Source organism: Bubalus bubalis, chromosome 11 (genome assembly GCF_019923935.1).
Source record: "Bubalus bubalis isolate 160015118507 breed Murrah chromosome 11, NDDB_SH_1, whole genome shotgun sequence".
Classification (NCBI taxonomy): domain Eukaryota; kingdom Metazoa; phylum Chordata; class Mammalia; order Artiodactyla; family Bovidae; genus Bubalus; species Bubalus bubalis.
The window spans coordinates 30,844,050-30,871,635 of NC_059167.1; the positions used below are offsets into that span (position 1 = coordinate 30,844,050).

Genomic DNA, 27,586 nt, shown 5'->3' on the forward strand with positions numbered 1-27,586 from the left:
GGAGTGGGTAGCCCATTCCCTTCTCCTGGGGAATCTCCCCAACCCAGAGATCGAACCAGGGTCTTATGCATTGCAGGCAGATTCTTTACACTTTGGGCCACCAAGGAAGACAATGACATAGAGGTAAACATTGTTTTCTTCATTAAATAAACCAACTATACATTCAAAATGTTAACACTGAGAATTTAAAAGACAATCCCAGAATGGTTTCAGGATGCTAATATGAAGAAAATACATAATCCCTTTGACTTAGAACAAAAACTTTTCTAACAAACCTTTTGATTTTTAAATACTAGGCAATTTTAGCCACTTTTTAACAAAACAAACACAAATAGCAAAAAGATCCTTAGGAAGGTCACAGCTTGACTACAACCTAAGTCAGAGTCTGGTCATCACCTAGAACTAAATTAGAGCCTTCATCCACCTTTAACAAGGACTGAACTTAAAGAGTATGATTCTCGGAAACTTAATTGATTGTATGGATCCAACAGTCAAAGACCGAGTTGGAGCCATACATTTCAACAGCCTTAATAAAATGTTTGAAAGGAACTCTTCACTTATCTCAATTATGTAATATAATTTCCCCACCTTATCTTTTATGCTTTATTGCAATTCTGCCTGAACATTTAAATTCAACTTTACTCCCTTTCTGGGTCACTGCTAGAATAACATTTCTCATACCAATGTCTAGGCAGCAAGTTGGATCTATCCTAGAACAACTATAGGGGCTTTATGAAAAGTGGGAGTGACAAAGAATAAGTTAGTAATATGAATGTTATCTTAAGAGCTGTCAGTTAATTTCAAAGTAGAAATTATAAATTTGGTATTGTCTATATTCAACAAACTTCATATTTGCAAATGTTTTCAATGCTATAGCTTTTCTTTAAACTTGTCATCCAGTTCTAAGTATCAATTCTAAGGAGATATGATTTAACTGAAATATCAATGAGAAGTGCAGGTGATCCTTGACCACCACCAGGTTTAACTGCACAGGTCACTTGTAGGCGGATTTTTCCCCCACTATGTGCTACAGTACTACCCAATCTGGTTGGTTGAGTCTGCTGACACAGAAACGAGGGTTTGGAAGGCCAACTATAAGGTTATACTTGGATTTTCAACTATATAAAGGGTCACGATTACTAACTGCCACATTGTTCAAGGGTCAACTATACTGACGTGCAATGTGATCATTTAGGAAGTAATTTCAGAAACTATTAAATTGAGCCAGATAAAAACGGCCATTTTGGTAGATCAAAAATGATCAAATATTGGCAATTTCACTGAATCAAGTGTCTAGAAAAACATCTGTGTAGCTATAAGGACAGCCATAGAGAAAATGATATATCTGAAAGACCCAACCTGGTACCCCAACTACAGCAGAGAATGACACACATTTAGTGTGTTTAGCTAATGCACTATTTAGGTAACAGTAACATGAAACACAATCTTACAAAAAGCTTTGTCAATACTCTGAATAGCGTTATATTAGGTATGAAAATAAATATGAGTCTCATGAGGACAATAGGCAGCAGAACACAAATCTTTTACCAGTTTCTGGTTAACTGTGTGGTTTTGAGGCAAGAAAACCAAATTCTACAGAGGGCATTCATGCCAAGGTTTTCAGGGTAGTTAATCTAATAATGAACTTCCCTGGTGGCTCAGATGGTAAAGCGTCTGTCTGCAATGCGGGAGGACCCTGGTTCGAGCCCTGGGTTGGGAAGATGCCCTGGAGAAGGAAATGGCAATCCACTCCAGTACTACTGCCTGGAAAATCCCATGGACAGAGGAGCCTGGTAGGCTACAGTCTATGGAGTCACAAAGAGGTGGACACGACTGAGTGACTTCACTTTCACATCTAAGAATAGACTTTTTAACTAGAATTAAAACGTCTGTGATTTGATGGGAACTTCAAGTCTGAACTATTAAGTGATAACAAAGAAAAAAAGGAGGTACCGCAGTATCAGTTTCTCAGTATGTGACTAATATGAGAGAGACAACTGAAATCAACATTTCTTACTAAAAAAACACAAAAGACCCCACAAAAACCTAGGTTCAACATTCAAAAGAATAACTACAAAAAAACAAAAACAAAACTGCAGAACACACTTTGACAAGTGAACGGATACTAGTTAACGCATAAAGCAAACTAATCCTTATTAACTTCAATTTTACTTAGCTATAAGACTTGCTGCCTTTGGTTTTGATGTCTCATTATTGTGTTTTCATTACAAATTGCAAATGAACAAAATAAGCTCTTGCAGTTCATAGAACTTCACTCACATCATCAATTCAATGTACTCTAAAATCCCTCTAATTATGCAAGCTTATAAAATAAGTCACACTTTCAGACATGAATGAACTACAGGGCAGAGGTAGTTCAACCAATTTTCAGAATGAGCAGAGGAAGCAGGCACCCTAAACACCCAAGTGTCTACTAAGAAGGGCACTACACCAGGGATACTAGCTAGGTGGAGAAGTCCTTTTCCAGGCCACTCCCCACGCAGTCTCAACTCTTTAAGGGAGTAAGAAATACACATTCACAACATGACAAATGGGATGCTCTTGCCAAGAGGAACAACTTATGGCTTTTTTTTATTTCTGGGATGTTTTCATGAAAATAACCATCAATCTGAACTTCCAGGCTTTCAGTCATCTTCCTAAAATCAGGGAGGGACAATTCTAGTTCAAATCATTAACTATCAGATCTATGTTCTTTTAAGCAAATTAACCAAGTTCAATTGAACAAAAATTTTCTTAAGGTCTCCTAATGAATCAATTCAAAATTTCCAGGTTTCTTGGCAAAACAAAATGCTGCTTGCAGTATCAAACAATCATAGATACACACACATTATGCAATTGCCTGTTTATTTGGTGGCACCAGTTTTGCAAGCTAGAATTATTTCTACTTTCCATTTCATACAATCTATAACCACTCACAAGTTGAATGTGATTTCTTCAACGGACTTGAAAACAAAAAGTACATTCTTAAAAGTTAGAACTGAATTTACATACTTTCTTTGGACCAGGAAATGTACAAAATACAACATATACATTAATGGAATTTCTTTAAGAGTCTGGATCACATAAACTACAAACAGTAGGTGAATTACTGTGGAGAATTTTGTTACACACTGTGTTTAGGAAATACTTCTGTATTAGTTTTACATGTATGGATTTTGAAAAATATATAATGCAACATGCATTTAACACGGTCTCTCCACTCATAACATTTATACAAATTAACTGAAATAATTTCAAGAGTGAAACCAACCAGTATTTGGGCATATTACTATAAATAAGCTGTTCTGCTGCAGATACGCTGTTGACTTAGGTAAGGGCTAACCAGGTAAGACAACAGTCTCTATGTTTCAAAATTCCCACAAATGGGAATTACATATACTGTAACCAAACATCCAATTTTGGCAACAAATGCAACAAGCTAATCCATTTTTCATGGCAGTTATGTTTAAAAGAAATCTCATAATCCTGTACATTGGTGGCTGTATGTTAGGTCCTATTTTAAAATTCTGTATCAGTAAATACCTAATTCCTCAGAATTTGAAGTGAATTAAATACTTAATAAACTCTGACACAAGGAAGCTTGAAATCTTAAAACCTGAGTGAGATCTGACAGTCAAATGTGCTGTTTGTGAATATATTAAATCTATACTACACAGGTCAGAAATGTTCCATAAACATTTGTTTTACCTCTTGTCTGCTGAGATTCAAAAGTGGCAAATTTAGAAATGATGTTATCCTCCAAAACTAGCCCGGATACTAATCATTCTCTTTCCAGCCCTCAAGATACAAATTTTTAAAAGAGTATGTTAATACTGATGTTAACATAATTAATATCAATTAATCCTAGCCTAGACCCCTGTCTACCTCTTCTACCTTTTAAATATGCAAACTATTCTTTAAAATAGACTCAAATTATTTTGACATCCATGATGTATTTTTTATGGGCTTTGAAGGAGAAAGGCTGATGTGCCCTGTTGTATTGTAGTATAGGGTCTCAACCAGGACCCCATGAACCACTACAATACTGGAAACTTTGAGGAGTTATTTGCATTCTATGCATTTTCCTGGGTGACAAATTCCTAGGATTATTCATTCTCAAAGGGCCTGTGACCCTAAAAGGTTTAGAAGCATTGTGATAATTTGTGCCATTCATTATACCTAATTAAAATAGTACTAATTTTGTTCTGCAGCTACCCAATTTCTTACACAAATCTAACTTCAGATAGTACCTTACAAACACGAATGTTACTAAAAGTTCTTTACTGGATGAGGAGGACTATGTTAAAAAAAATTTTTTTTAAACAATTTTTCTAAACATTCAGTTCAGTGAGAAAGCTATTATAGAACACTGGCTTTTGGAACAATGAAGAGAACTGAAAGACTTTTTTTTCTCAGTTGTTTCTATGCTGGAGAAGCAGTATTTTTTTTATCATCTGACTTGCTAGAAAAATCAAACAATCTGCAAAAACAAAGATTGGTTCTTGCTGGTTTATGTGATGCAACAGTTCTTATTAATATAAGCTGGGTCCAAGGAAGACTTTTCTATGGCTTTTTAAATAATTAAGAGTAATCTTCCTCTGTCCTCCTCACTGGCATCTTCCCACTCCTTTTCCCACATTTTCCCATTTTCAGCCCACGTTTACACAGTTATTAATTGGCTTGGTGAGGTAATGCACTAACCTTTCTTGCTCAAGAAAATGGAATTGGCTTGTTTTGGTTTGGAAAAAAAAAAAAAGAAGCCACCAAGAGGGTAGTAGAGGAAATGAAGCAACATTTCCATAGGGGAGAAAAAAATGTCACTCTGTTGTTATATCAAGTTAACCTTTTCCCCCACTTTTATAAAAGTGTAAGCTGTCAACTACAATTTCAGTTTTAACCAGAGTGTTTCTAACTGGCATACTCCTACCTGCTGGTAATATAATTAGGAAAATATGAGAGCAGAGGACACTAAATATATAAAACAGGGAAAAGGGAAAGAATCTGTGTCAAAGGGAACAAAAGTGGAGCCAAATGCCTTCCATCATCTCTGTGTAGCATTCTATTGGTAATAATACGTAACTGAGACTTACTGTTCTGACCCAATGAAAAAATACAGTATTATTCTCATAATATTTAGAAAATGTATTCTTAAATCTTTCAAGCATATTCTGAAGTATTGTATATAAAAATTAAATACAACTCTAAACTCATACCACATTATAGAAAGAAGTAAAATTAAGCTTCGAGTTTTAAACTATAAAGTCTTTCTACTGCCTAAAAGAAAAACTTAATTAGAAGACTAGATCACTTAATTTATAAATGGTCATCTCACCAGCAGTATTTGACAGCAAAAGTATATGCAACTCTGAAAGTTTCCTTTGAAGAAAAATCTAATGAGAAACATTTATATATGGAAATATTTACATAATATTTTCTAATTCCAAATCCTAACAGAATACTGTACAAATGGCAATCAAAACATTAAAGGTTTAAACCTCTCATTCAAACTTTATGAATTAGAAGTATACAACACCATGAAATTCAAAATTAAAACAAAAAAACCCTGTAACCAGTTTCATCAGTTCCTTCAGAAACTACAAATAGAATTTCTATATGAATTTGTTCTGTAAAGATGGTCAGTAAAATTATTTTGAAAAAATTAAAACACAGTAATCACTTAGCTAAAATTAGATATTAACACTGGCAGTGTTTTTTCAAGAAAATACAGATTTTTGGTAAAATAAGGTTAGATAGATGTGTTTTTACTTTTTATTTTTTAAACTTTTTTGTCTGCACCATGTAGCATGTGGAATCTTAGTTCCCTGACCAGGGGTTGAACCCACGCACCCTGCATTGGAAGCCTGGAGTCTTAACTACTGGACCACCAGGGAAGTCCTAGATATATGTTTTCAAATGCCTTAAACTCCTTTCCCAGGGTTGGATATTTCTAAGAAATACATTAACCTTGTTTCTATGATTTGCTGCTGTCAGCAGGAAGTCTAAGCCATTCGTGAAAGGCAGTCAAGCACATTGAAGAGACATGAGCCTCATCAATCCAATTTTATTCCTATGCAAAGTAAAATTTTCTTTTGAAATAAGATTTTTAACTCTGAGGAGAATAAAACAAAAGGGTTTTCAAGTGACTAAGGAACTGCAGATAAGCTCTTCGGGCAGACCCACCTTGTTCAGGAAAGTATCTGGCAGAGAGCAGGTGGGCAGTAGCTATTTTTTGGATGAGTGATCCAGTTATGATATTAACATACATTAGATTATAAATTCTATTCAAATGTAAACTCCTTGAGAGCAAGGACCTATTCATTTCTTGATAGTTCCAAGGTGCTTACCCTAGAAGAGCATGTTGCAATTAATACTTAATTTTGTAAAAAAGGTGAATGGATGGATGATCACTGAAAGTACTGCTACAATTCACATTATTTGAATTACATAGTTGATTTGTTCTTTAACCCAAATTTCTTAATTTTATGAAGTTAGTAAAAAAAAAAATTAAGTGTTTGAGCAGTACACTAATTGCACAGAACTCTAATAACAAATTAATGCATCATAATTAAAAATGAGTTTGAAACAGTTCTAAAGCTGAGTAAGAAAAATACCACTTAGATTTTTAAAATTAATGCTAATATTGAGAACTGCTTCTGTTATTTGTAAAAGTATACTCCCTAAGAAAGTGGAAATTAAGAGAGCCTACCTTGCTAAAATATAGCAAGAGATCAGTGAAATTATTGTTATTAGGGTAGCAAGAATCTGCTATACAAAATGAACGTCCTATTAAAAGCAGCAAAGTTAAAACATTTAAATGAAAGTACATTTGAATAGTATGTTATCATCACACAAGAACTTTTTCCCTCCAAAGAAAATATCAAACATATAAAAAAATAGAGGCATTGCCCTGAGTCGCTAATTAGCACACAAAAGGGGATAGGAGGTCAAAAATTTAAGTGGTACAAAAGTGAAATGCACGACAGAGGTGCAAAAGTGCCTTTAAAAAGTGTGCTGGTTCCCCACACACCATGAGCCCCAGGAATCAAGAAAACACACGCTCTGCCGTTATAATGCATACTTCCTTCCTGTACTTTTATAATGAAAAATTCTATCTAGTGTGGCAATGTTGACTCACATGGAAAAGATTTAGTCTTCTTAGATCATACTTAATACAGTTTTCTCTCACTTCCAGGCCTAATTTCAGTACTAATAATTCTAACAGAGGAATTTTTAACCTCCTCTTTTTAAAAGACTCTCAAATTAAAAAGTCACTAAATATACTACAATGGTTTGAAATATACCTTTCCATCACATATTTCAGTTATGATTTAAGATTTTTGCATCTCAAAATCCTGTTCAAGTTTTTGAAATTTCCATAACTAAAAACTTGAGTCTACTTAAAAAATTAAGGAATTATAATAGGAATTTAATTTTCAGTACTCGTAATCTACACTAGAAGCACTGGTGTTCATTAAATGTACATTAGGATGCTTACAAAGTTGTAACTTACAACATTATCATACTTTGTACCCTACCACAGATTTAGACATTAAGCATTTATGTGTAAGTAAAGTACAGAATTGCTTCTGTAATTTCAACTGTTATGGATTTCTAAATATAAATAATACTTGTTTTTCTTCATGCTGGCTTAAGACATAAATTAAATACAATTAAGTTACATTTAATCACCTCACAAATAAGATGGATAATGGAAAGATTTTGCTGGTATGTAACTACTTAAGTCTGAGACATATCACATTATTGTTTCCAACACTTCTCTAACCTTACATTAGTTTTGAAGGTTATATATACAAATATGTATATTTCCAAGTTAGGAAAAAAACCAAATATAACAAAATTATACTACTTTTTATATACAGTTTTGATTTTATATTTGGTGTTGTATTTAAATCTTACATTTTAAGAGGTTTGTAGTGGGGAATCTGGGAAAGATTGAGGGAAGGAGGAGAAGGGGACGGCAGAGGATGAGATGGTTGGATGGCATCACTGACTCAATGGACACGGGTTTGGATAGACTCCGGCAGTTGGTGATGGATAGGGAGGCCTGGCGTGCTGCGGTTCATGGGGTCGCAAAGAGTCAGACACGACTGAGCGATTGAACTGAACTGAGTGGGGAGTCTGCTTACTGAATGATTAAATTAAATGGTGAGTAAATACAATATTCAACCCAAAGAGACAAAAATACAGAAGGGCACAGAGCAGTAGTCTTTTCAATGTGACAGATTTTAAAACATACTTTCACATGCTTAATCAGAGGAATTGAAACCTAAATTAGGTTATTTTTATATCTACAACTCTTTAAGCTGTTGGAACTTATTTTTAAAGGCCAACTGCTAATTATCATCAACATGCAGTATTTCAAATCACTAAATACATCTTAACTACCTGGATTCTAAAGACATGGGCCACTTAAAGTCACAGGCGCGCGTGCACACACACACACACACACATACACACAAACGCACACGCCCCTACCACTGTTAGATTGTCAAGCTTTGACAATTATTTTAATTATACAGTAGGCAAATTCAAGCTGATACACATCTTAATGAAAAAATAAGTAGCCAGAAAGAAACCCACTTAAAAATAGATCAAGGAACAACATAGACTTAAATCTTTTATAGTCTTTCTAATAGAAGGGAACCAGTTCCATCTATGCCTTGAGTAACAGTATTTTCCAATTAAGAGACTAACATCTTTCCCCATAAGAAACTTCTCATTTACAATGGTATGGTTTTTTAAAATAAGGGCGGAGTAAAGGAGGAATTACACATACATGATTAAATTTCTTGTTTGTTAAATCAAGCTTTATTGATAAAATGGAATTCAGAATATCTTACTAGGAACAGCAGCAGGCCCAGCCAATCATGATAGCAAAAATGTGGCAGTCTCCTACTATTTGTAGGAAGCTGCTGCTTATCAATTAGTAATTAAATGTAAGGACTTGTAAAAGAGGTGCAAAGAATCAAGGCATTTTAGCCCCAAGATTGATATTCTTATGAATATATTCTATTACCTGCAATACTCATGGCAACAAGGAGAGAACCTAAAAGACAGTTAAATGAAGGGATCAACTTTATCAACAATTCCAATCCCACTGCCAAGAACATTAAAATAGTTTTCAATTAACTCCCTGGATATTCAGCTTTGTAATAATATTTTGGAATAATTCTCCATAATCAGGTGCACATGTGAGTGTCTAGCTGACACGGCTGCTGCTCTTCCTGTCCCAACCCCAAGTCCAAACACAACATGACTTGAAAGGGCTATATATCTGTTGCATCACACAATAAGCCAAATATTTCTTATAACTTCGATAGTGATTTAAAGCAGTTCATAATTAAATATGAGCATTTTGTACAAGGACAATTACACTTTACAAAAAACAAAATCATACAACAAAAATTGCTGGAGTCTGATTTACAACATATGAATTATGGTTTGAAATCACGTTTACATAAGTCTCAAATTTACAACAACAAAAAAAATCAGTTCTGGGCTAGCTGTTGTACTGCTGAAGTTCTCTGGTGTAATCATTCTCACCCATGTCATATATGCCCTTCTTTAAAGTTGAGGATGGATGTTTAAAAGGTTCAATGAAGTTGAGCTGTACTCTCCTTTGGAGGTGAAGGTAAACTCCATGGCTAGATGAGCAGTTTTACCACATATCATCAGTTGATGTAGAGTCCTTTATAGAAGGAAACAAAGCAAAACAATGAACTAAATTAAAACTTAAAGATGCATTATTTTCTGAGTAATGCAAAAAGATAAAGTTTTGTAAGACTGATCTTTAGAATATAAATGTTTTCTACAGTATATATGTACATGTGTTTATGAAATATCAATATATAATCTGTTCCAAGAATTGTTACAAGGCAAAAGAATCAGACACAACTTAGAGACTAAACAACAAGAACCTTTTGGTTTGGTTTTGGAGTAAAATATTTAATATAAGATTTTACGATGAGGCTGACCAAATGTATTTCTAAACCAATAAATTACCAGAAAGAACTTTATTTTTCCCTTCAATAAACCCAATTTATTTTTAGAATATTATCTTTATAAATTTTTATTGCATGAAAACCTCAAGTAACAAGAGATTTGAGGATGCTTCATAATGCAGAATATAATATATTTCAGAGCCAGGCCAAAATGATTTACCAGTTTTTTGTAATCACAACAGTACAATCGAATTGTAATAGAAAACTTAATTGAAGAATGTTGCTGTTGTTTAGTCACTCAGTCGTGTCTGACTCTTTTGCAACCCCATGGACTACAGCCCATCAGGCTCCTCTGTCCATGGGATTTCCCAGGCAAGAATGCTGGAGTGGGTTGCCATTTCCTTCTCCAATAGATCTTCCCAACCCAGGGATCAAACCTGCATCTCCTGCATTGGCAGGCGGATTCTTTACTGCTGAGCCACCAGGGAAGCCCTAATTGGAGAATACAGCATTCTAAACATCTTTATATAAACAGAATTCTCTACTTTAGTATTTAAATGAAATGTGTAGGGTTCCTGGCAAAGAATGGGTATTAATGGAGATGGGCATTCTGAGGTTCTGTTGCAGCTGCTTACAAAACTCAGAATCAATTCAAGAAACTGAGCAGAGATACTCCCAGCTTCAAAAAAAATATTTAGTGGGAAAAAACTTCTGAAGTTGATTGCTTGAAGAGGCTTAAAAAAATAATTAAAAGGGACTTTCCTCCTGTTTGAGTTAAATGGCCACTGACCATGATTAATGTCCTCAAGCACTAGAACTGTGATGCAGGCAGAGTTCAGAGCAATCAATCAGGGGTGTGTGTAAGAGAATGGGTACAATAAACAGCTCTGCAAAAACAGGTAGCAAGGATATGCATTTCGAGTGGAAGGGAAGGGAAAGCAGAGGAGCTAAAATGTTACTTACGGTGTCATCATTTTTGTATGGATTCAGTCTATTGTAAACGGCTTCAATTACATTCCGCCTAAATTTAGAAAAAAAAAAATACAGAAAGTTAATTCTTCAGAGCACAAGACTGCTTAATAACTCATAGCCAGGTGTTCATTAAAATGTCAAGGATAATCATTCACAAATTATTTTACTTATATTTCTTACTGCCAATAACTGAGCCTTATCTTAAGATATTTGGGCCCCATTGTTAAAGTACAGGTGAATTTATTCTAAAATGTACCATTCTACTAATACAATTAATAGAAGAAAAAAGTCATGGCTTGGAAAAAAAAATTCAGTCTATATGGTCTATGTCTATTTGAACTGGCATTTAGTTTTTATAAGTCAAAAATGATGATACATTTCTTAAGAAATAATATATTCTGGTTTTAAGAGTTGAATGTTTTGAAATAGATATAACTTCAACATCTGTTATAGTAAAATAATTTAGATATTTTACATATAGGTTTCTGCTTTTCATAATGTCCCTTTAAAAAAAGCTCTATTAAAACTGAAATGTCAAATATGACATTTCCCTGGCAAGTCTAGTAATTACTTTTTGAATAATAATTTTATTAGAAATAAGAATCGGCAGTGGTACTTCTGAATTATAGCCTCCCTACTTACAAAACTGACTTGAAGCAATTTTATATTCAATCATTTCACAGAATATCTTATTGGAAGAAACAATTTCCAAGATATAAATGCTTCAAACACGAAGTTTTAAACAATTACATGAAATTTTTAAAAACATGGCTACACTCACAGAACAAGTAGATAAACAAGGAAATTTGTCAATATATCTTTGTAGATCAATTACATGGATATCTGAGGTAAAAATGTCTTAAGCCTTGAACTGTAAAACTGTATAGTCTCCACTGCAGTTTACAAAGATGTAAGGTTAATATTTAACACAGATTAAGTCCAGTTCTATGAACTAAAGTGCAGAGAGAAAAAAACAAGAAATGCATCTACCTATCTTCCTTCACACCAAAACCCAAGTAACCAGCATCGACATCCAAAAACATCGGGAAAATCAGATACAGAGAAATGGTCCAGGTGCAGGAAGAGACAGATGCTCATCCATGGGGTATTTAGTTATCCAGGAATTAACAAAATCAAATTATAGTAGGAATAATACTGACACCTGGAATTTTATAGTACTATGTAATTTAGTTTAAAATTTTCTTTTACCGTATTATCTCATTTACACTATATGAAATAATCAGTGTAATCTAAGCCTCCACTGAAGACAGTCTTCAGTATAATTAGTTACAATGATATTCTGATACCTATTCTAGATAAGCACCATATATCATTAACACTGAAAAGCAATGAACCACAAGTTAAACATTCTCAAGTCACTTTAGAAATTATGTAAATACGCATCTGACCTATGGACGCCAAACATTTTCATGTACTGAGACAAATGCTATGAGTATTCAAAATGTAACTTACTTGCTTGCCAGTTCACCCCCTGGTGGGAGGCTGGGTATGTTCTCACTCGCTAATGTGCGCATCACATGGACTAAGTCAGGGACGCCTTCCCCCTGCTTCTTTATGATTTCTGGGAATCAGAAGTACTTTTTTTGTAAGTGTTATTCAAACTTAATAATAATAATAAAATGAAACAAAGATAACTTAGGTTTTTAAAGATGGCATATACCACATCTGAGATTTTCTAACCTAGTACAAGGAAAAAAAAATCAAATTGAACTTTGAAAATTGATGACAAAAGGATGTATAAAATGATACAAGAGATACAATACTTTCCAGATTAACTTCAAAGACCAAATATAAACAAGATTAAAAATGTGAAAAAATTTCGTATTAAAATCAATATATTACATAATCAGGGATACGTGTGTACACATGAGGATATTCCTCTTAAGATGCCAGCTAGTTACTTCTGAGGAGATTAACTCCTCTAATTAGACTGGAAACATGTTTCCTGAATTTTGCCCTGAAAATACAATACACAGATTAAAAAAAAACAAACAATTTCAAGATCTTAAAAAAGAAACCCTATAAGTATGTGGGATTTACTGATGATACACTAACACAAATCATATTTACATGTTTATATTTACAAAATGATACTTAAGTAGCATGGGCAGAATAGGTCATACACTTGGACACTTCTCGCAGCTTAACTTCTGTCTAAAGTATCTTTAAGCAATAAACAGATAAATACCATTTCCTGTTGATTATCTGAACAAAGCCTACAGAATGGAAAAAAGTCTAAATTTCATGATGTTTTTTTAAAAAGAAAAAATTTGATAAACCATACAACTGTATTTAAAATTGTTAATTTTAAAACATTGTTATTAAATGGGAGAGTGATATGATCTACAGTATTGCCACGCAGATGCATATTGTCATTCATACCACAGAATACCAACCCATTATGCACAACTTAAAGAGTGCTCAAATTATTCACTTTAAGTCCAAGAAGTCTTTACCTGGAGTTTTAGCATATTTATTCTAAGCATAAGATCATGCCAAGAGTATCTGTGGTTATATGTTTTATTTTTTGTTTTCCATTATTTACACTAAGAAATTTTCTTTATTATCATTGGATATTGTTGTAGTTCTCAATCTGTAAATACCATTGAAAATAACAATGCATGTAAAGATCTTTCATTCTTCTATCAAGTTTCAAAATATTAATTCATCATTAAAGGCACATATTAAAAGACAGACGCTGCTACCCATACTTCTTTAAATGGCTCAAATTGTCCTTTTTAGGATTAAGGCCAAATTTTACCATCTCTTTTTTTAAACCAGTCTTAAATCTGAACAAAAAGCAAGGATCTCAGATTTGGTTTGCCAAGTTCCTTTATTGTATAATCTTTAACATCTAGTATATTTATTCTACATGATTCTAATGCTGGAAATTTGCTGTACAAAAATAAAGGAATTTGATGTTTACCTAAACTGCACAATTTCACAATCTAAAGCTATAATACACTTAACATACAGTCTCTGCTAAGCCAGTACAATTATTGGACAGATAACTAGATACAATATAAATGAACACTGATGATAAATTCAATTGATGCTTTCAAGTCTAAAAACATTACCTTGAATCATCTATATTTGATGTATTATATACCTTTTTTGTTAAAATATAAAAGTTAGGATATTTTAATTGTGAAGAAAATTACAGGAAGACAAATTCTTTAAAAAAATAAGACTTTAAAAACAGTCATATCTCCTATTTCACATGGGACAATATATTTAAATTATCTGAGCATTTAACACTACACTAGCCTTACTTCTTTCTGCTTTAAAAAATAAAGAAAAAGGAATATTTAAGAAATAGTCCTTTAACTGTTCTTGGACCATACATTTCAATTAGAATTGTAAAAAGACTGAATGCTTTTATTAAAGAATATATGTGTACAGAAGATCTATGTTTCACATGCTCATATATGCTGCTCCTCCTCACTTTCCTCTGCTGAGTCTGAGAAATTTTATTAGTTATCTCCAAATTAGAAACTTTAAAGCTTGTGTAGTCAATAGCAAATAAAAATATATAAACGACACAGATATCCTCTTAAATTGACTTAGAAGGACCACAGCCTTAAGTGGTATGGTTTAAATTATGAGCTACATCTTTTCACAACCCTAGAGAGTCAAGTATATTTCGTAGATCATAGGAGGAGAGCTTTTAAGCCTTTGTCCTTTTCTGTGGTGTGGACAGAGAAGCCAGAAGTATTCAATGCAAATAAAATGAGGTTTAGTAGGTCACAGCAATTTAGTGAAGGCATGTATTTAAAGAAAGAAAAATAGAAAAAGATATTCAGTGCGTGTTTTAAAAGCTGACTGCAGTATTTATCACTTTTTAAGACACAAAACAATTTTTACAATGCAAATAGCTACATTCTATGTTTTTAAATATAGTAGTGATTTTAATTAATATAATATTTAGATGCAGGCTCATCAAATCTACCTTGGTAAAGAATATTGTATTTCTGACATAATAATCTCCAATTGAACAGTACAACTATAACAAAACTTCAGCATACCCAAAATATTGAGTATTAAAGTAAATTTTGTTCAGATGGCAATTCTTGCTTGATAATAGGCAATATAAAACTTAACATTATAACATAAAATTACCTATCTAAAGCAATTATTTATAATTGCATCAAAAACTTAAGAGTGCACACTAAAGAGAAAAAGCAGGAATTCATTTCTAAAATTTGACTCCATTTCTTAGTAAATAAAACTAAAGTCGGTATTTCTTTAAATCAATAAGAAAACATGTACACTCAAGTTAAAGTGCCAATAAATTAAATATCAACATATCCCAATATATATTCCTCTTCAGATTTTGTATTTTTCCAAGAACAAGCAGTGTGAACCAATGTGCTATAACTTGGTAGCATTCTAAATATTTTCTTACTGTATTATGTATAAATAACTCAAACTGATATGAATTATTTAAAACCAAGAATTTCCAAGACCCTTGGTAATAGTGAGGAGACAAACTCATTGAATAGTATGCTCAGTAAGTGAAATAGTAAATACTACGTATATACTATTAATAGATATATCACTATCAAGTGGGGGAGAGAAGTAAAAAACAAAATAGCAACTCTAAGACAGTACTGGAAATCAAAACCAATCACCATTCTAACACCAGACTAATTATAACTGGTATCAAACAGTAAAGAGAGAAAACAAAATTAAAGTGCATATTAATTTTAATAATGCAGGCACAACAGGATTTAAGTATATAGTATATCAATGTTTACATGGTATTAAAGGTCTTTAATAGTGTATCAATGTTTACATGCTATTAAAGGTCTTTAACGTGCAAAGTAATAACATTAGGAGCCCCCCCAAAAATGCATTTTAACACTATCATAGGCATGTCAAGTTTTTCCTGCTTAAAGAAACTGTATAATCTACATACTTATTGCATATATGCAATAAACTGTAATTCTCTGGGGATACTTAATATTTATACCAAATAGCAGCTACATCAATAATTATTTTAACATTTTTCAAATATTTGAAGGCAGCCTTTCTAATTGTCTCAAAGTAATCTGCAGAATTATGATAAATACACTTCTGTAATTTCCAACTTAATTTCTTGATTTTATTCAGTATTTACATTTCTGCCAGGTAGAGACCTAGTATGTCTTCTATTCAGGTTTATGTTGTCTAGGTGAGGCAGTTCATGGCTTAGGCAAGAAGCTTTGAAATAGTTTAAAATGAATTTTTAAAAGCTGTGGCACATGAAAGGTATTAATAACCAGGCTATGATCTTCAAGTTCTTATTTTAAAAGTCCCAAAGATGTTAAATTCATAAACACAGCTTTACACAAAAGATGGCATTCAAATTATCACCATCATAAATAATCTATTTATAATAAACCATAAATCAGACTTTCCTGGCATAAAATTATTCATGCCAGCGAATTAATCAAGAATTTGAAAGTATACAAACACTTTACCAAGTATCCTGAACAGAATGTACTGGGCCATACTTGTTATTTCTAATATAACTGTAATAGGACAGTAACAAATACCTCAACAGCTACTACAGAAATGCCCTTTCCCACTTCTGTACACTAAACACCAAATGTCGAAGTCATGTATGTAAAGATCTAAAAGTTAACACGTTATAAAAGTTTGATTATGCTGAGGTTTTTCTTTAATAAAGCTACTTATTTTTTGTTAAATGATCCACCTTCTACTCTGCTTTCCAGGTATTTGTCCAACTCTTCCTCCTTCTTCACTGCTTCTGGCGATACTTTGGGTGCATTTGGAAAACAGATCAATATCACACTCATGTTGTCTCGACTTCCCTGGGAAGAAAAAAGTTTGAGAAAACATTTTGTTTCCTTTTTGCTCTTCAAAGCCTTGAGAACCTTTACAGCCATGTCAATTATGCTTGTTCTAGTGAAAATATATATTGTTTATAAGGAGAGAAAAATATATATGCACATGTGGAAGGGCACCCCCCCCAAATACATATATATATATAGTACCTATGGTATATAGAATAACCAACACTCCAAAAGACAGGAAAGAAACACTACAGGTTAAACTCTACTGCAACAATAATTTTTTAAAGTTCTATAAAATAAATATTTCTGAACATTTACTGGTGGCCTACTTAACATGAAGTGATACCTAACACAAATACACATACACACATACATTGAATTCAACAAGGTAGAAAATACTAGTGATATTCTTTACAACATGATTTCATCTGTAGTTACACATATACCTGACAAATTTACATTTAAAATAAATTGTGAGACTAATTGATTTGCTTCATAATAAGTAGAAATATAGAATTAGAAATAAAACTACATATATAAAGTTTATAAACCAACTTTTAACTTTCATAATTTAAAAAAAAAAGGCTTAACTTTTAGGAAGTACATTCATTTAGACACCTACATATTCAAAATACTATAATTACAATACTTGAATCAATTTTGGCCTCCCCACAAATCAGACTTTTCCTATTATTAATAATAACTGGGAGTTACCTTCTATAGAGCATAATGCAGAACAGATAAAGTGGAATCTGAGTCATAATTTACTAATATCTGAATCTGATAAGTCTCTTAAGAAAACAGCTTTTAATTTAGTTAACAAAGTATTGAATTCTCAAGTGCTAAAGGATAAACCTAGCAAATGAATGCTACTTTGTCCCTTTTTTATACTAAAAGGGACAAAGAACATAAGCGACATTGTATTGTTCCTCCTAAATTCAGAAATTGACAGTGTGCACTATCAAGTTGTCCTTCTATTGATTTTTTTAAAACATATTTGTTAGATGTTACATAAACTTGATTTGTGTTGGATGTTACATAAACCTGATTTTTAATTAAGATTTTAAGTATAGCTGGCAGTTGTGCATATAAAACTACAAACAGTATTATGCTGACTTACTATTTCTGAGTTTTAAAAGAAAATCAAATATATAGCCTCCAAAGTTTTATAAAATCAGCATTTTTTAAGCAAACAAAAGAAAACCCACGAAGAATTAGTACGCATTATTGACAAAATACAACAGTGTGGCAAAGAACACCGCACCCAAGTCAAGGGCTTGGATTCTGGTGCTAGTGCTGCAGCTGAAGGAGTAAGCTGTGTAACATTTTAACCCGCTTAAAAAGGGAGCAGCACGTTTATACGTATACATTAGCTCATGCATTTCATTCCCCAGTCTTATGAGTTAGATAATATTTTTCTCCATTCAAATAGCTGAGAGGGGCTGAACAATTTGTTCAAGACTGTACAGTACAAAAGTAACAGAGGTAAGATTTGATTCCACGGCTGACTCAAGGGGCTTCCCTGGTGGCTCAGAGGGTAAAGCGTCTGCCTGCAATGCAGGAGACCTGGGTTCGATTCCTGGGTTGGGAAGATCCCCTGGAGAAGGAAATGGCAACCCACTGCAGTATTCTTGCCTGGAGAATCCCATGGACAGAGAAGCCTGGTGGGCTACAGTCCACGGGGTCACACACGAGTCAGACACGACTGAGCGACTTCACTTTCATTTTCTGACTCTTAAGTCTGCAGAACCTTCTGTTGCTCTTCTACACAATCCCATTTGATTATCCAGACAACCCCATAAGACAGGGTAATAATATCTCTCTCTTGAACAATTAAAGAAACTGATTTTCCAGATAGTTTAAAGAGCTTACCTGAAGTCATACACAGTCTCATACCAAGTTCTTCTGACTCCATGTCCAAGGCTATTTCTATTACATAACACCAAATCATCACTAAATCCTCTCTCTGTTGGTGCTACGGATTCATATTTCCATAAATATACTGAGATATCACATGGTAAAATATTAAAATTCTAAAATGCCTTTCATTTATAGACAATGAGGCTTAACTCTCCCCATTCCTCTTTTGAAAACATTCACTTTGATACAGTCTTTTTACCTTTGATAATATTCCATATCAAAAAACTCAAGTAATTATGGTTACTAAAAAAGACTAAACATCCAGATAACTCTTGCATTTATGGTAACTGGATAATTTATTTCTAAGAAGTATTCCTATATTATTTTTGTAATTGATGAAAAGTATCCTGCAACTGTACCAAAAACTTATTTCTGAGCTATAGGCTCTAAGATGATTTTATACTATAGTAGTAATTAAGATGCTATAAAATCATTTCGTCTTAAAAAAAAAAAAGTCTAGCTACCTTATACAAACAGGTGTCGACTACTTCATTGCAAACTTTCTCAAGGTCATCAGTGACTTCAAGTCTGGATCTTACAAAATCACAGAGCTCTTCATTTCCCATGACATCCCAAATACCATCACATGCAAGAATAATGAATTGATCGTCTTCTTCAGATCTTTCAATATCATGGACTTCAGGCTCTGGTGAAACAAGCTGCTCTGTAGGACCTTTTCCATGGACACATTTGTAATCAAAGTCCCCAAGGGCCCTCGACACAGCCAGAGAGCCATTCACACGCTGAATCATTACAGAACCACCTGCATTCTGAATTCGTTCTTTTTCCAGCGGATTACTTGGTTTGTGATCTTGTGTGAAGAAGTAAACTTTCCTGTTCCTACAAAGTAAACCTCTTGAGTCTCCACAGTTAATGAAATACGTGTGTTGAGGAGAAATTAAGACACCCACAGCTGTCGACCCACTCCTATCAGCACCATGTTTCTTCTCTGACATAACTCTCATATGTTCATCAATCTCCAGGAAGCCTGTTCTGATTCCATTCTTTACATTTTCCACAGAAGGTGCTCCTGCAGACCCTTTAAAATCCTGGTTATTGGTGATGTGATCTAACAAATGCTCACAGCAGTATTTGGCAACCTGAGAACCAGCATGCCCATCATACACAGCAAAGAATGACCATGTTTCAAGTCCACTCGGCAGACCGATCACAGCAGTATGTGCATCCTCCATTTCAACTCGCCAGCCTTGCATGCTGCTTAGCCCATATCGCAACCCATTACCCTGCCCCTGGGCATTATGTTTTTCCATCTTTGGTTTGTCTAAAAATGCTCCCATTATGTCTTGATTCTCTAGGTCTGCAAAGGAAGAGAAACAAAAAAGTTAATAACTGTCTTATAAACAAACTATCAATACATATCCAACAACCTTTAAGAATGAAGGAAATACAAAGAAAGCTTAAATATTAGTTGAGTATTCAGGATTTTCCAAAGTTTGGTTCCAAATATCTAGTTTTATTCCTATTACAGGAACCGCTGAAAAAGTAAAAAAAAAAAAAAACAAAAAAAAACAAAACAAACAAACAACAAGATCTACTTACAATGATCCAAATTTGCATGCTCCTTCCCTTAAGCCTTTCCTCAGGTCAGTGCCCTTAACTAGGATTTCCCGCCTTTCCTCCTTCCTTATATAAGTAAGTATACCCGTCCTTTATATTCTAGCTCAAATTCTATGTTTTCCATAGGTTTTTCAGTCTTTGATAAGCCAATAAGTTATTAAATTACTGTAAGTGGTTCAGCCTCAATTTTCAAGCTGCAAAGCCATTATACACACATATAGCAAAATTTATCTACTGTAACCTAACCTAGTGGTAATAACACGTATCATTATTATAGCACTTTATAATCACTCGGTATAAACAGTAAAGGAGATTAAAAGGTCTAGGACAGCATTGTGGACAAGTCTGAAAGTTTGGCTAACCTTTCCCAATAATCAAAAGCGAAAACCCCTGGCTTGGAATGGGCTTACAAGGCAGGAAGACAGTGTTCAGGATTCAAGTTGGTCTTTACTTGAGTAATAGCCTAGGAATGTAGAGACTTGGGGTCCAAGTCATCAAATGAGTCACAACTGAATGCAATCTGAAAGGAGGATAGGATGAGATTTAATGAAGGTGAAGAGAGATGGGTAGGAGTGGGGAAAGTACCTAGGTAAATTAGGATGAACTTAGGAAACTGGGAATCTGTGATACTACGATGCTAAGGTCTGAGAAGAAGCTGGAAGAGAAAGAGGAAGAAGAAAAACAACTCAGGAACATTTCCCGGCAACCTCTCCCTCCTCCTTTATCCTACTAAAGCCAAACTAATACACAGCAGAGAAGTCTGGCTGATTGGTATGATAAAATGATCTCCTGCCTACTTGTCCACTTCCATTACGGTTCCACTAATGGAAGTTAAATAACGAAAACTAGCCATTATTCCTTTCTTAAGGTGGTTTTCATCAAACTGATACACAATATGGCAAGGGTGAGTGTTTTGATGGGACAAAAGATACAATAGTAATGACATCTTAATAGCAGACAATGTGTAAGATGAACTCTAAATCATTCTAAGTTTTGCAAGCGTTACTTCAATTTATTCTCAACAAAACTCTGAGGTAGGGTATAATATTATGTTCAGTTTACATCAGGTTGATGAAAAAGTAATTGTGGTTTCGAACCTTGAATTTTAAATCATTGTAACCAGGCTCAAACACATCTTTATTAATCAAAATAGGAACCATTACAATCAAACATTTTTGCCAACAAGAAATGTTTGCGTATTCGCCAAGCAGAAATCCATGCCTGGTGGCTTCCCTGGTGGCTCAGTGGTAAAGAATCTGCCTGCCAATGCAGGAGACATGAGTTCTATCCCTGATCTGGTAAGATCACACACGCCTCAGAGCAACTAAGCCCATGTACCACAACTACTGAGCTTGTGCTCTAGAGCCCAGGAACTGCAACCACTGAGCCCACGTGACCCAACTACTGAAGCCTGTGCATCCTAGAGCCTGTGCTCCACGATGAGAAGCCACCACAATGAGAAGCCCCCGCATTGCAACTAGAAAGTAGCCCCTGCTCTCCGCAACTAGAGAAAAGCCCACACATCAATGAAGACCCAGCAGTCAAAAAAAAAAAATAAATAAATAAATAATAATGAAAAATCCATGCTTGGGGATTCAATCAACTCTTGGAAAGCATTTTCTGCCTCCTGCTGATTGTGGAAACTATTTTCCCTGCAAAAAGTTGTCAAGATGCTTGAAGAAGTGGTGGTTGGTGAGAGGTCAACTGAATGTGGCAGATGAGGCCCAATTTATTCAACTTCTGAAGTAAGTTTTTCAGAAACTTTGGGCCCTTTCTGTTGACCACTGCCAGCCAGCTGCAGGCATTGCAGTTTTCGGTGCATCTCATAAATCTGCTGAGCATACTTTTCAGATGTACTGGTTTTACCGGGATTCAGAAAGCTGTAGTGGATCAGATGGGCAGCAGACCACCAAACAGTGACCATGACCTTTTTTGGGTGCAAGTTTGGCTTTGGGAAGTGCTTTGGAGCATCTTCTTGGTCCAACCACTGAGCTGGTCGTCACTGGTTGTCATAAAAAATCCACTTTTCGTTGTATGTCACAATCCAGTGGAGAAATGGTTCATTGTTGTTGCATAGAATAAGAGAAAACAACACTTCAAAATGATGATTTTTTTTTGGTTTTCAGTCAGCTCATGAGGTACCCACTTATTGAGCTCTTTCACTGTTCCAATTTGCTTCAAATGCTGAATGACTATAGAATGGTCAATGCTGGGTTCTTGAGCAACTTATCATGTGTTTTAAGAGGATCAGCTTTGACAATGGCTCTCAAATGGTCACTGTCAGCTTCCCGTGGCTGGCATCCTTGTCTTTAAGGTTCTCGTCTCCTTTGCAAAACTTCTTGAACCACCATTGTACATTTTGCCAGCAGCTCCTGAACCAAACGAGTTGTTGTGAGCTGTCTCCACTGGTTTATGACCCATTTGAACTCAAATCAAAAAATTGCTAAAATTTGCTTTTTGTCTAACATCATTTCTATAGTCCAAAATAAACAGTAAGTAATAAGTCATTAGCAAAAAAACAAAGTAAGAAATGTGCATTATAACTACATTTATTTAAGAATGTATTCCAATATCCAATGGCAAAGTTCAACAATGCAAAACTGCAGTTACTTTTGCACCAACCTAATAGATGAATTTTATTGAGACTAAAAAACTTGGCCAATGTCACTCATCAGAAAAAATTAGGGGAATTAGGACTCAAATTCAAGTCTGCCTCACTCTAAAGCACCGTTTACTACTAAGGCGATGGTCTCAGACATGGTTGTGCAAAAGAACTTATCTGTGGACCTTTAGAAAAAAATAAAATTAAAAAAAAAAAAATAGAATTTCCAAAGTAGGATTGCAACCTAGGCATCTGTGTACCGCTGGTAAAGATTAGAGAGATGGAAAGCCTCGATTAGGAAGATAGAAGATGACAGAGCTGTGGTGAGGTTAAGTCATCTGCTGAAGGTCAACAGCAAGTTGCCTCATCTCTGTACCTCAATTCCTTTAGCGAGGCTAAAGGGGAGGTGGGAGGGGTTGCAGCCAGCCCTCCATATCTTCGGGTTTCACATCCGTGAATACGGAGGGCTCACCATATTCACTGTACTACCCTTATAGAAGGGACTTGAGCATCCACACATTTGGTATCCACAGGGGCTCCTGGAATCACTCCCTGTGAATAATGTTGGACAACGGTATACTTAAGACACTTGGTATCACTAATCTAGCATTCTTTCTTCATCTGTACAGTGGGCATATTAACACTTACCTCTGAATGTTGCTGCAAAAGTTTAAATGAGGTAATGGGCAAAGTAGTTACATTGAGTATAGCAAAAATGAGGAACTCTGCAAATGGAAACTATTTAATTATTACTACATTCTCACATACACAGCCAATCTAGATTCTGTTATTACCTAATAGGGACCTTACACTTTTATAGAAAAGGCCAGTAGTTATTTTCTAAATATACACATGAAACTACCAAACAAATAATTCATTGAAACTTTTGAAAAAATATATATTAGGAATGTAAAAATATAACAAACCAAGTCAATCGTATGATAAAATTTTAGGTCCAGCTCTGCTGCAAATGCAAAAATACAAATTAATAATTGTTAATATTAAAATTTAATAATTATTAACAAATTAATAATTTTGTGTCTGGAGTCTCACATACTGAAAAAAAGCTATTTAGAAATCTTACCTCCTTGAATTCTGAATAATCTGCAGAAGTCTGGTGAAACAGTTATATAAAAATAATACTTATCAGAAATTATATATAAGTATCTTCATAACTGTCATAGTACTTTGTATTGAAATGTTCAGATCGGCTAATAATGCTAGTGTTGTGATGCAACCTAGCATGTGCTCAGAGTTGACTAAATAAAAGTAGGCCAAAATGCAGGCTTTAAAAAAACAACATAAAAGGCAGACAGGCATGGAAGACAGTCACCAAGGAAAGCAGAAACTTCTTTTAGTGTCATTTTTTCCTGTGCCTACTCTATTTAATTTGTTTTCTAAATTTCTAAACTACCAAGGGTAAATGACCAAAAAAAGAGGAAAGAAGAGGTAAAGAAGAAGAGAAAATAAAGGGAGAAAAGCAAGAAATCTCAACTTTTAACTTTTATTTTTGGGACTAACAGCAGACAATAGGGCACTAATCGCAGTTTCTGGCAACGCTGATCTCAAACACTCAAGCTCAATAAAATATATTAATAAGCAAAGAACAATAAGAAGATATATTTTTAAAGATTCAGAAGTTAAAGGTGGGAATGGGCAGGAGGGGAGGGTGGTGAACTCAGTATCCATTAGCTCCAAACTAGAAAACACCCATCAATTTATGAGATGACACCGAATGAGTAAAACAATTGCAGGCTGTCAACCAAAGCAAAAAGAAACAAACCACTCTGAAAGTAGGTTCATGGAAATGAAAAACAATTAGTGAACTAAAATTTTCAATAGAGACAATGAATAGCTAGATACCACAGTTAAAACAATAAACAGAAAAGCAATAAATGAGATCACTTCAAGGAATTCTTTTAGAACTGAGAAGTTCTTTCCTCATCTTGATTCCAAACATACAAACCCACCCCCATATGTACCCATCCTACCCTCAGACCTTTCTTATATTAGAGTACTCCATCCTCTCACTTAAGTTAAATCCTTCTATTGTAGTTTTGGAGACTAGGCTTCAAAGGAATCTTATATGACTTATATGTCTTCCCAGGAACCCAACACTACTATTCTCTTTGACTCCTTTTATTCCTCTCCCTTCCTACTGCAGTACAACTTTTAAAGATATTCAAACGTTACCCATTAAAAGTATTTAGATGACTCACTCCCTTTAGCTACCTCCTGCTTCTTTCTCTACAGTTGAGACTCTTTTTAAAAGTGTTGACGCTCCAAACTGTTGTCTGGCCATTCCATCAAAACAAGTTCCTCCAAACTTAATCCAATGGACATCTGGCTGGCTGCTCACAGCAGTGATCAACAAAATACTCCCTCTTTAAACACTGTTCCCACTGGCTTTTCAAGATGCTACACACTCCAAGCTTTCCTCCTACTCCTAAGCTCTTCCATCCATGTCTCCTTTACCTCTCAAGCCATTAAATATAAGCATTCAAGGCTTAGATCTAGATTCTCTTCTCACTCTATGCTGGCTCCTGAGGTACCTTTATGCATCTTTTTTTTTTCTTTCACAGCTTTTGCCAGTGAATGTTACCATCATTCATCAAAATGAATAGAAACCAAGGACATACCTTTGATATCCCTTTCTACTTCATCTCCCATCAGTCCATCATCAAGTTCCATGGATTGTACTACTTATATTATTTAAAATATATTTTAGATATATTATTTACATAGATTTTCAAATCTGCCCAGTTTCTTCTCTAACACTAGTCTTCAAGCTATCATTCTCTCTCAATGCGTTATTCTTCGAGGTAGTGTGTGCTCCGTTGTGTCTGACTCTTTGTGACCCCTATGAATTGTAACCCGCCAGGCTCCACTGTCCATGGAATTTTCCAGGCAAGAATACTGTAGTGGGTTGCCATTTCCTTCTCCGAGGGATCTTCCCAATCCAGGGATTGAACCTGGGTCTCCTCCCCTGCAGGCAGATTCTTTACCATCTGAGCCACCACAAAAGTCCAACATAGTGTGTGTTAGGTCAATTGTATTCTAAACAAAACAACACAAAATAAGACAAAATATCCCAAAACAAAAAAACAAGCTCATAAAAAAATATCATATTTGTGGTCACTAGGAGTGGTAAGAAAGGGAATTGGATGAAGGCAGTTGAATGATACAATCTGTTTAACAGTTACAAGATAAATAAGTACTAGGGATGTAAGGTACAACATGATTAATATAATGAATGCTACTGTGTGTTTTATGCATATATATATATATATATATATGTTGTTAAGATAGTAAATCCTAAAAGTTCTTATCACAAAAAATTTTTTTTTTCTTTTTTTAAATCTAGCAAGGAGATCCAACCAGTCCATCCTAAAGGAAATCAGTCCTGAATCTTCACTGGAAGGACTGATGCTGAAGCTGTGACTCCAATACTTCGGCCACCTGATGCAAAGAACTGACTCATTTGAAAAGACCCTGATGCTGGGAAAGATTGAAGGCAGGAGAAGAAGGGGGACGACAGAGGGTGAGATGGTTGGATGGTATCACTGACTCAATGGACATGAGTTTGAGTAAACTCTGGGAGTTGGTGATGGACAGGGAGGCCTGGCGCGCTGCAGTTCATGGGGTCGCAGAGAGTCAGCGATGACTGAGAAACTGAACTGAACTGAGATGACAGATGTTCAGCTAAACATTACCACTGTGATTATCATTTCATGATGTATGTAGGTCAAATTATGGTGTACACCTTAAACTTACACAGTACTGTATGTCAATTATATATGAATAAGAGTGGAAGAAAAAGATAATACAAGTTTCACCATATCATTCTGTATTAAAAGTTATTCAATGACTATCCTCTCTTTAGGGGCGATAATGAACTGCTTATTATGGCTCGCATGAAATCCCTGAGTGATCAGGAGCTCATCAACCTTTTCCAGACTTACCTTGCTTCATAATCCTCCCCACTCCATAACCACTCCACCCCAACAACATTCTCTACTCCAACCATATGGCTTTCTTAAAGTACCTGGCACTTTTCACCGGTTCCTTCCTCCAAAATAACAAATAAATGCCACCCCCTCTACTTAAAAAGCCAATCCTTCCCTCTTACTCATTCTTAGATCTTAACTCAAGTATTAGGTCTTCAGGCGAGACTCCTTCAAATACCCTGGATCAGCTCCTTCAGCATGGAGCACACAGCAGACCTTCAACAAACACAATAAAAGAACTCCAAAGAAAAAAGCAGATGCAAATAATAAAAGTTTGCTAATAGAAAGAGTACACCCAGGGAATAAATATAAACATAAAAAGTAAGGCTTTCTGACGGAAAAAATAGAGAGGCTACCTACTGTTTTGCTGTATTAAAGTCAAATAATATGGTATCATTTGTTTCTTTTTGTTTTTAGTCCCCAGGGTGAGGTGTGTAGGAGGGTGTTAGTAAAACTTTGTTTTTCATTATATAATCCAATAAATGCTTGAGTTTTAATGTTTCAAGTGTGGTTGAATATAATATATAGTTTTGGTTTAAGCATATAGTATTTTTTATAAGTTTTCTGTCATTATCTGGCATAAAAATATTCACAGCACATAAATATGTGTAAATTATCATTTTAGACAACACCTTCACGAATTAAAAAAAGATGCTCATCTTATTTTATTCCTTATGCTTGCCTTTGTCTGATATTAAAATTTCAACCTTTGACTTCTCTTTTATT

At 34.6% G+C, this 27,586-nt stretch overlaps 1 protein-coding gene across 2 annotated transcripts in view; it reads right to left on the reverse strand.

Moving 5' to 3' along the window:
- Window positions 1-8,806: 8,806 nt before the first annotated feature.
- PPM1A (protein phosphatase, Mg2+/Mn2+ dependent 1A) overlaps window positions 8,807-27,586 on the reverse strand; it is a 44,697-nt gene continuing 25,917 nt past the window's right edge. For both annotated transcript variants that reach the window (XM_006069644.3, XM_025295420.2), the window contains exons 2-6: window positions 19,138-19,991; window positions 16,654-16,771; window positions 12,408-12,516; window positions 10,926-10,983; window positions 8,807-9,709 (exon numbers count right to left, since the gene is read on the reverse strand). In XM_006069644.3, coding sequence (XP_006069706.1) covers window positions 9,680-9,709; window positions 10,926-10,983; window positions 12,408-12,516; window positions 16,654-16,771; window positions 19,138-19,991 — 1,169 coding nt within the window. In that variant the 3' untranslated portion in view covers window positions 8,807-9,679. The remainder of the gene's footprint in view (window positions 9,710-10,925; window positions 10,984-12,407; window positions 12,517-16,653; window positions 16,772-19,137; window positions 19,992-27,586) is intronic.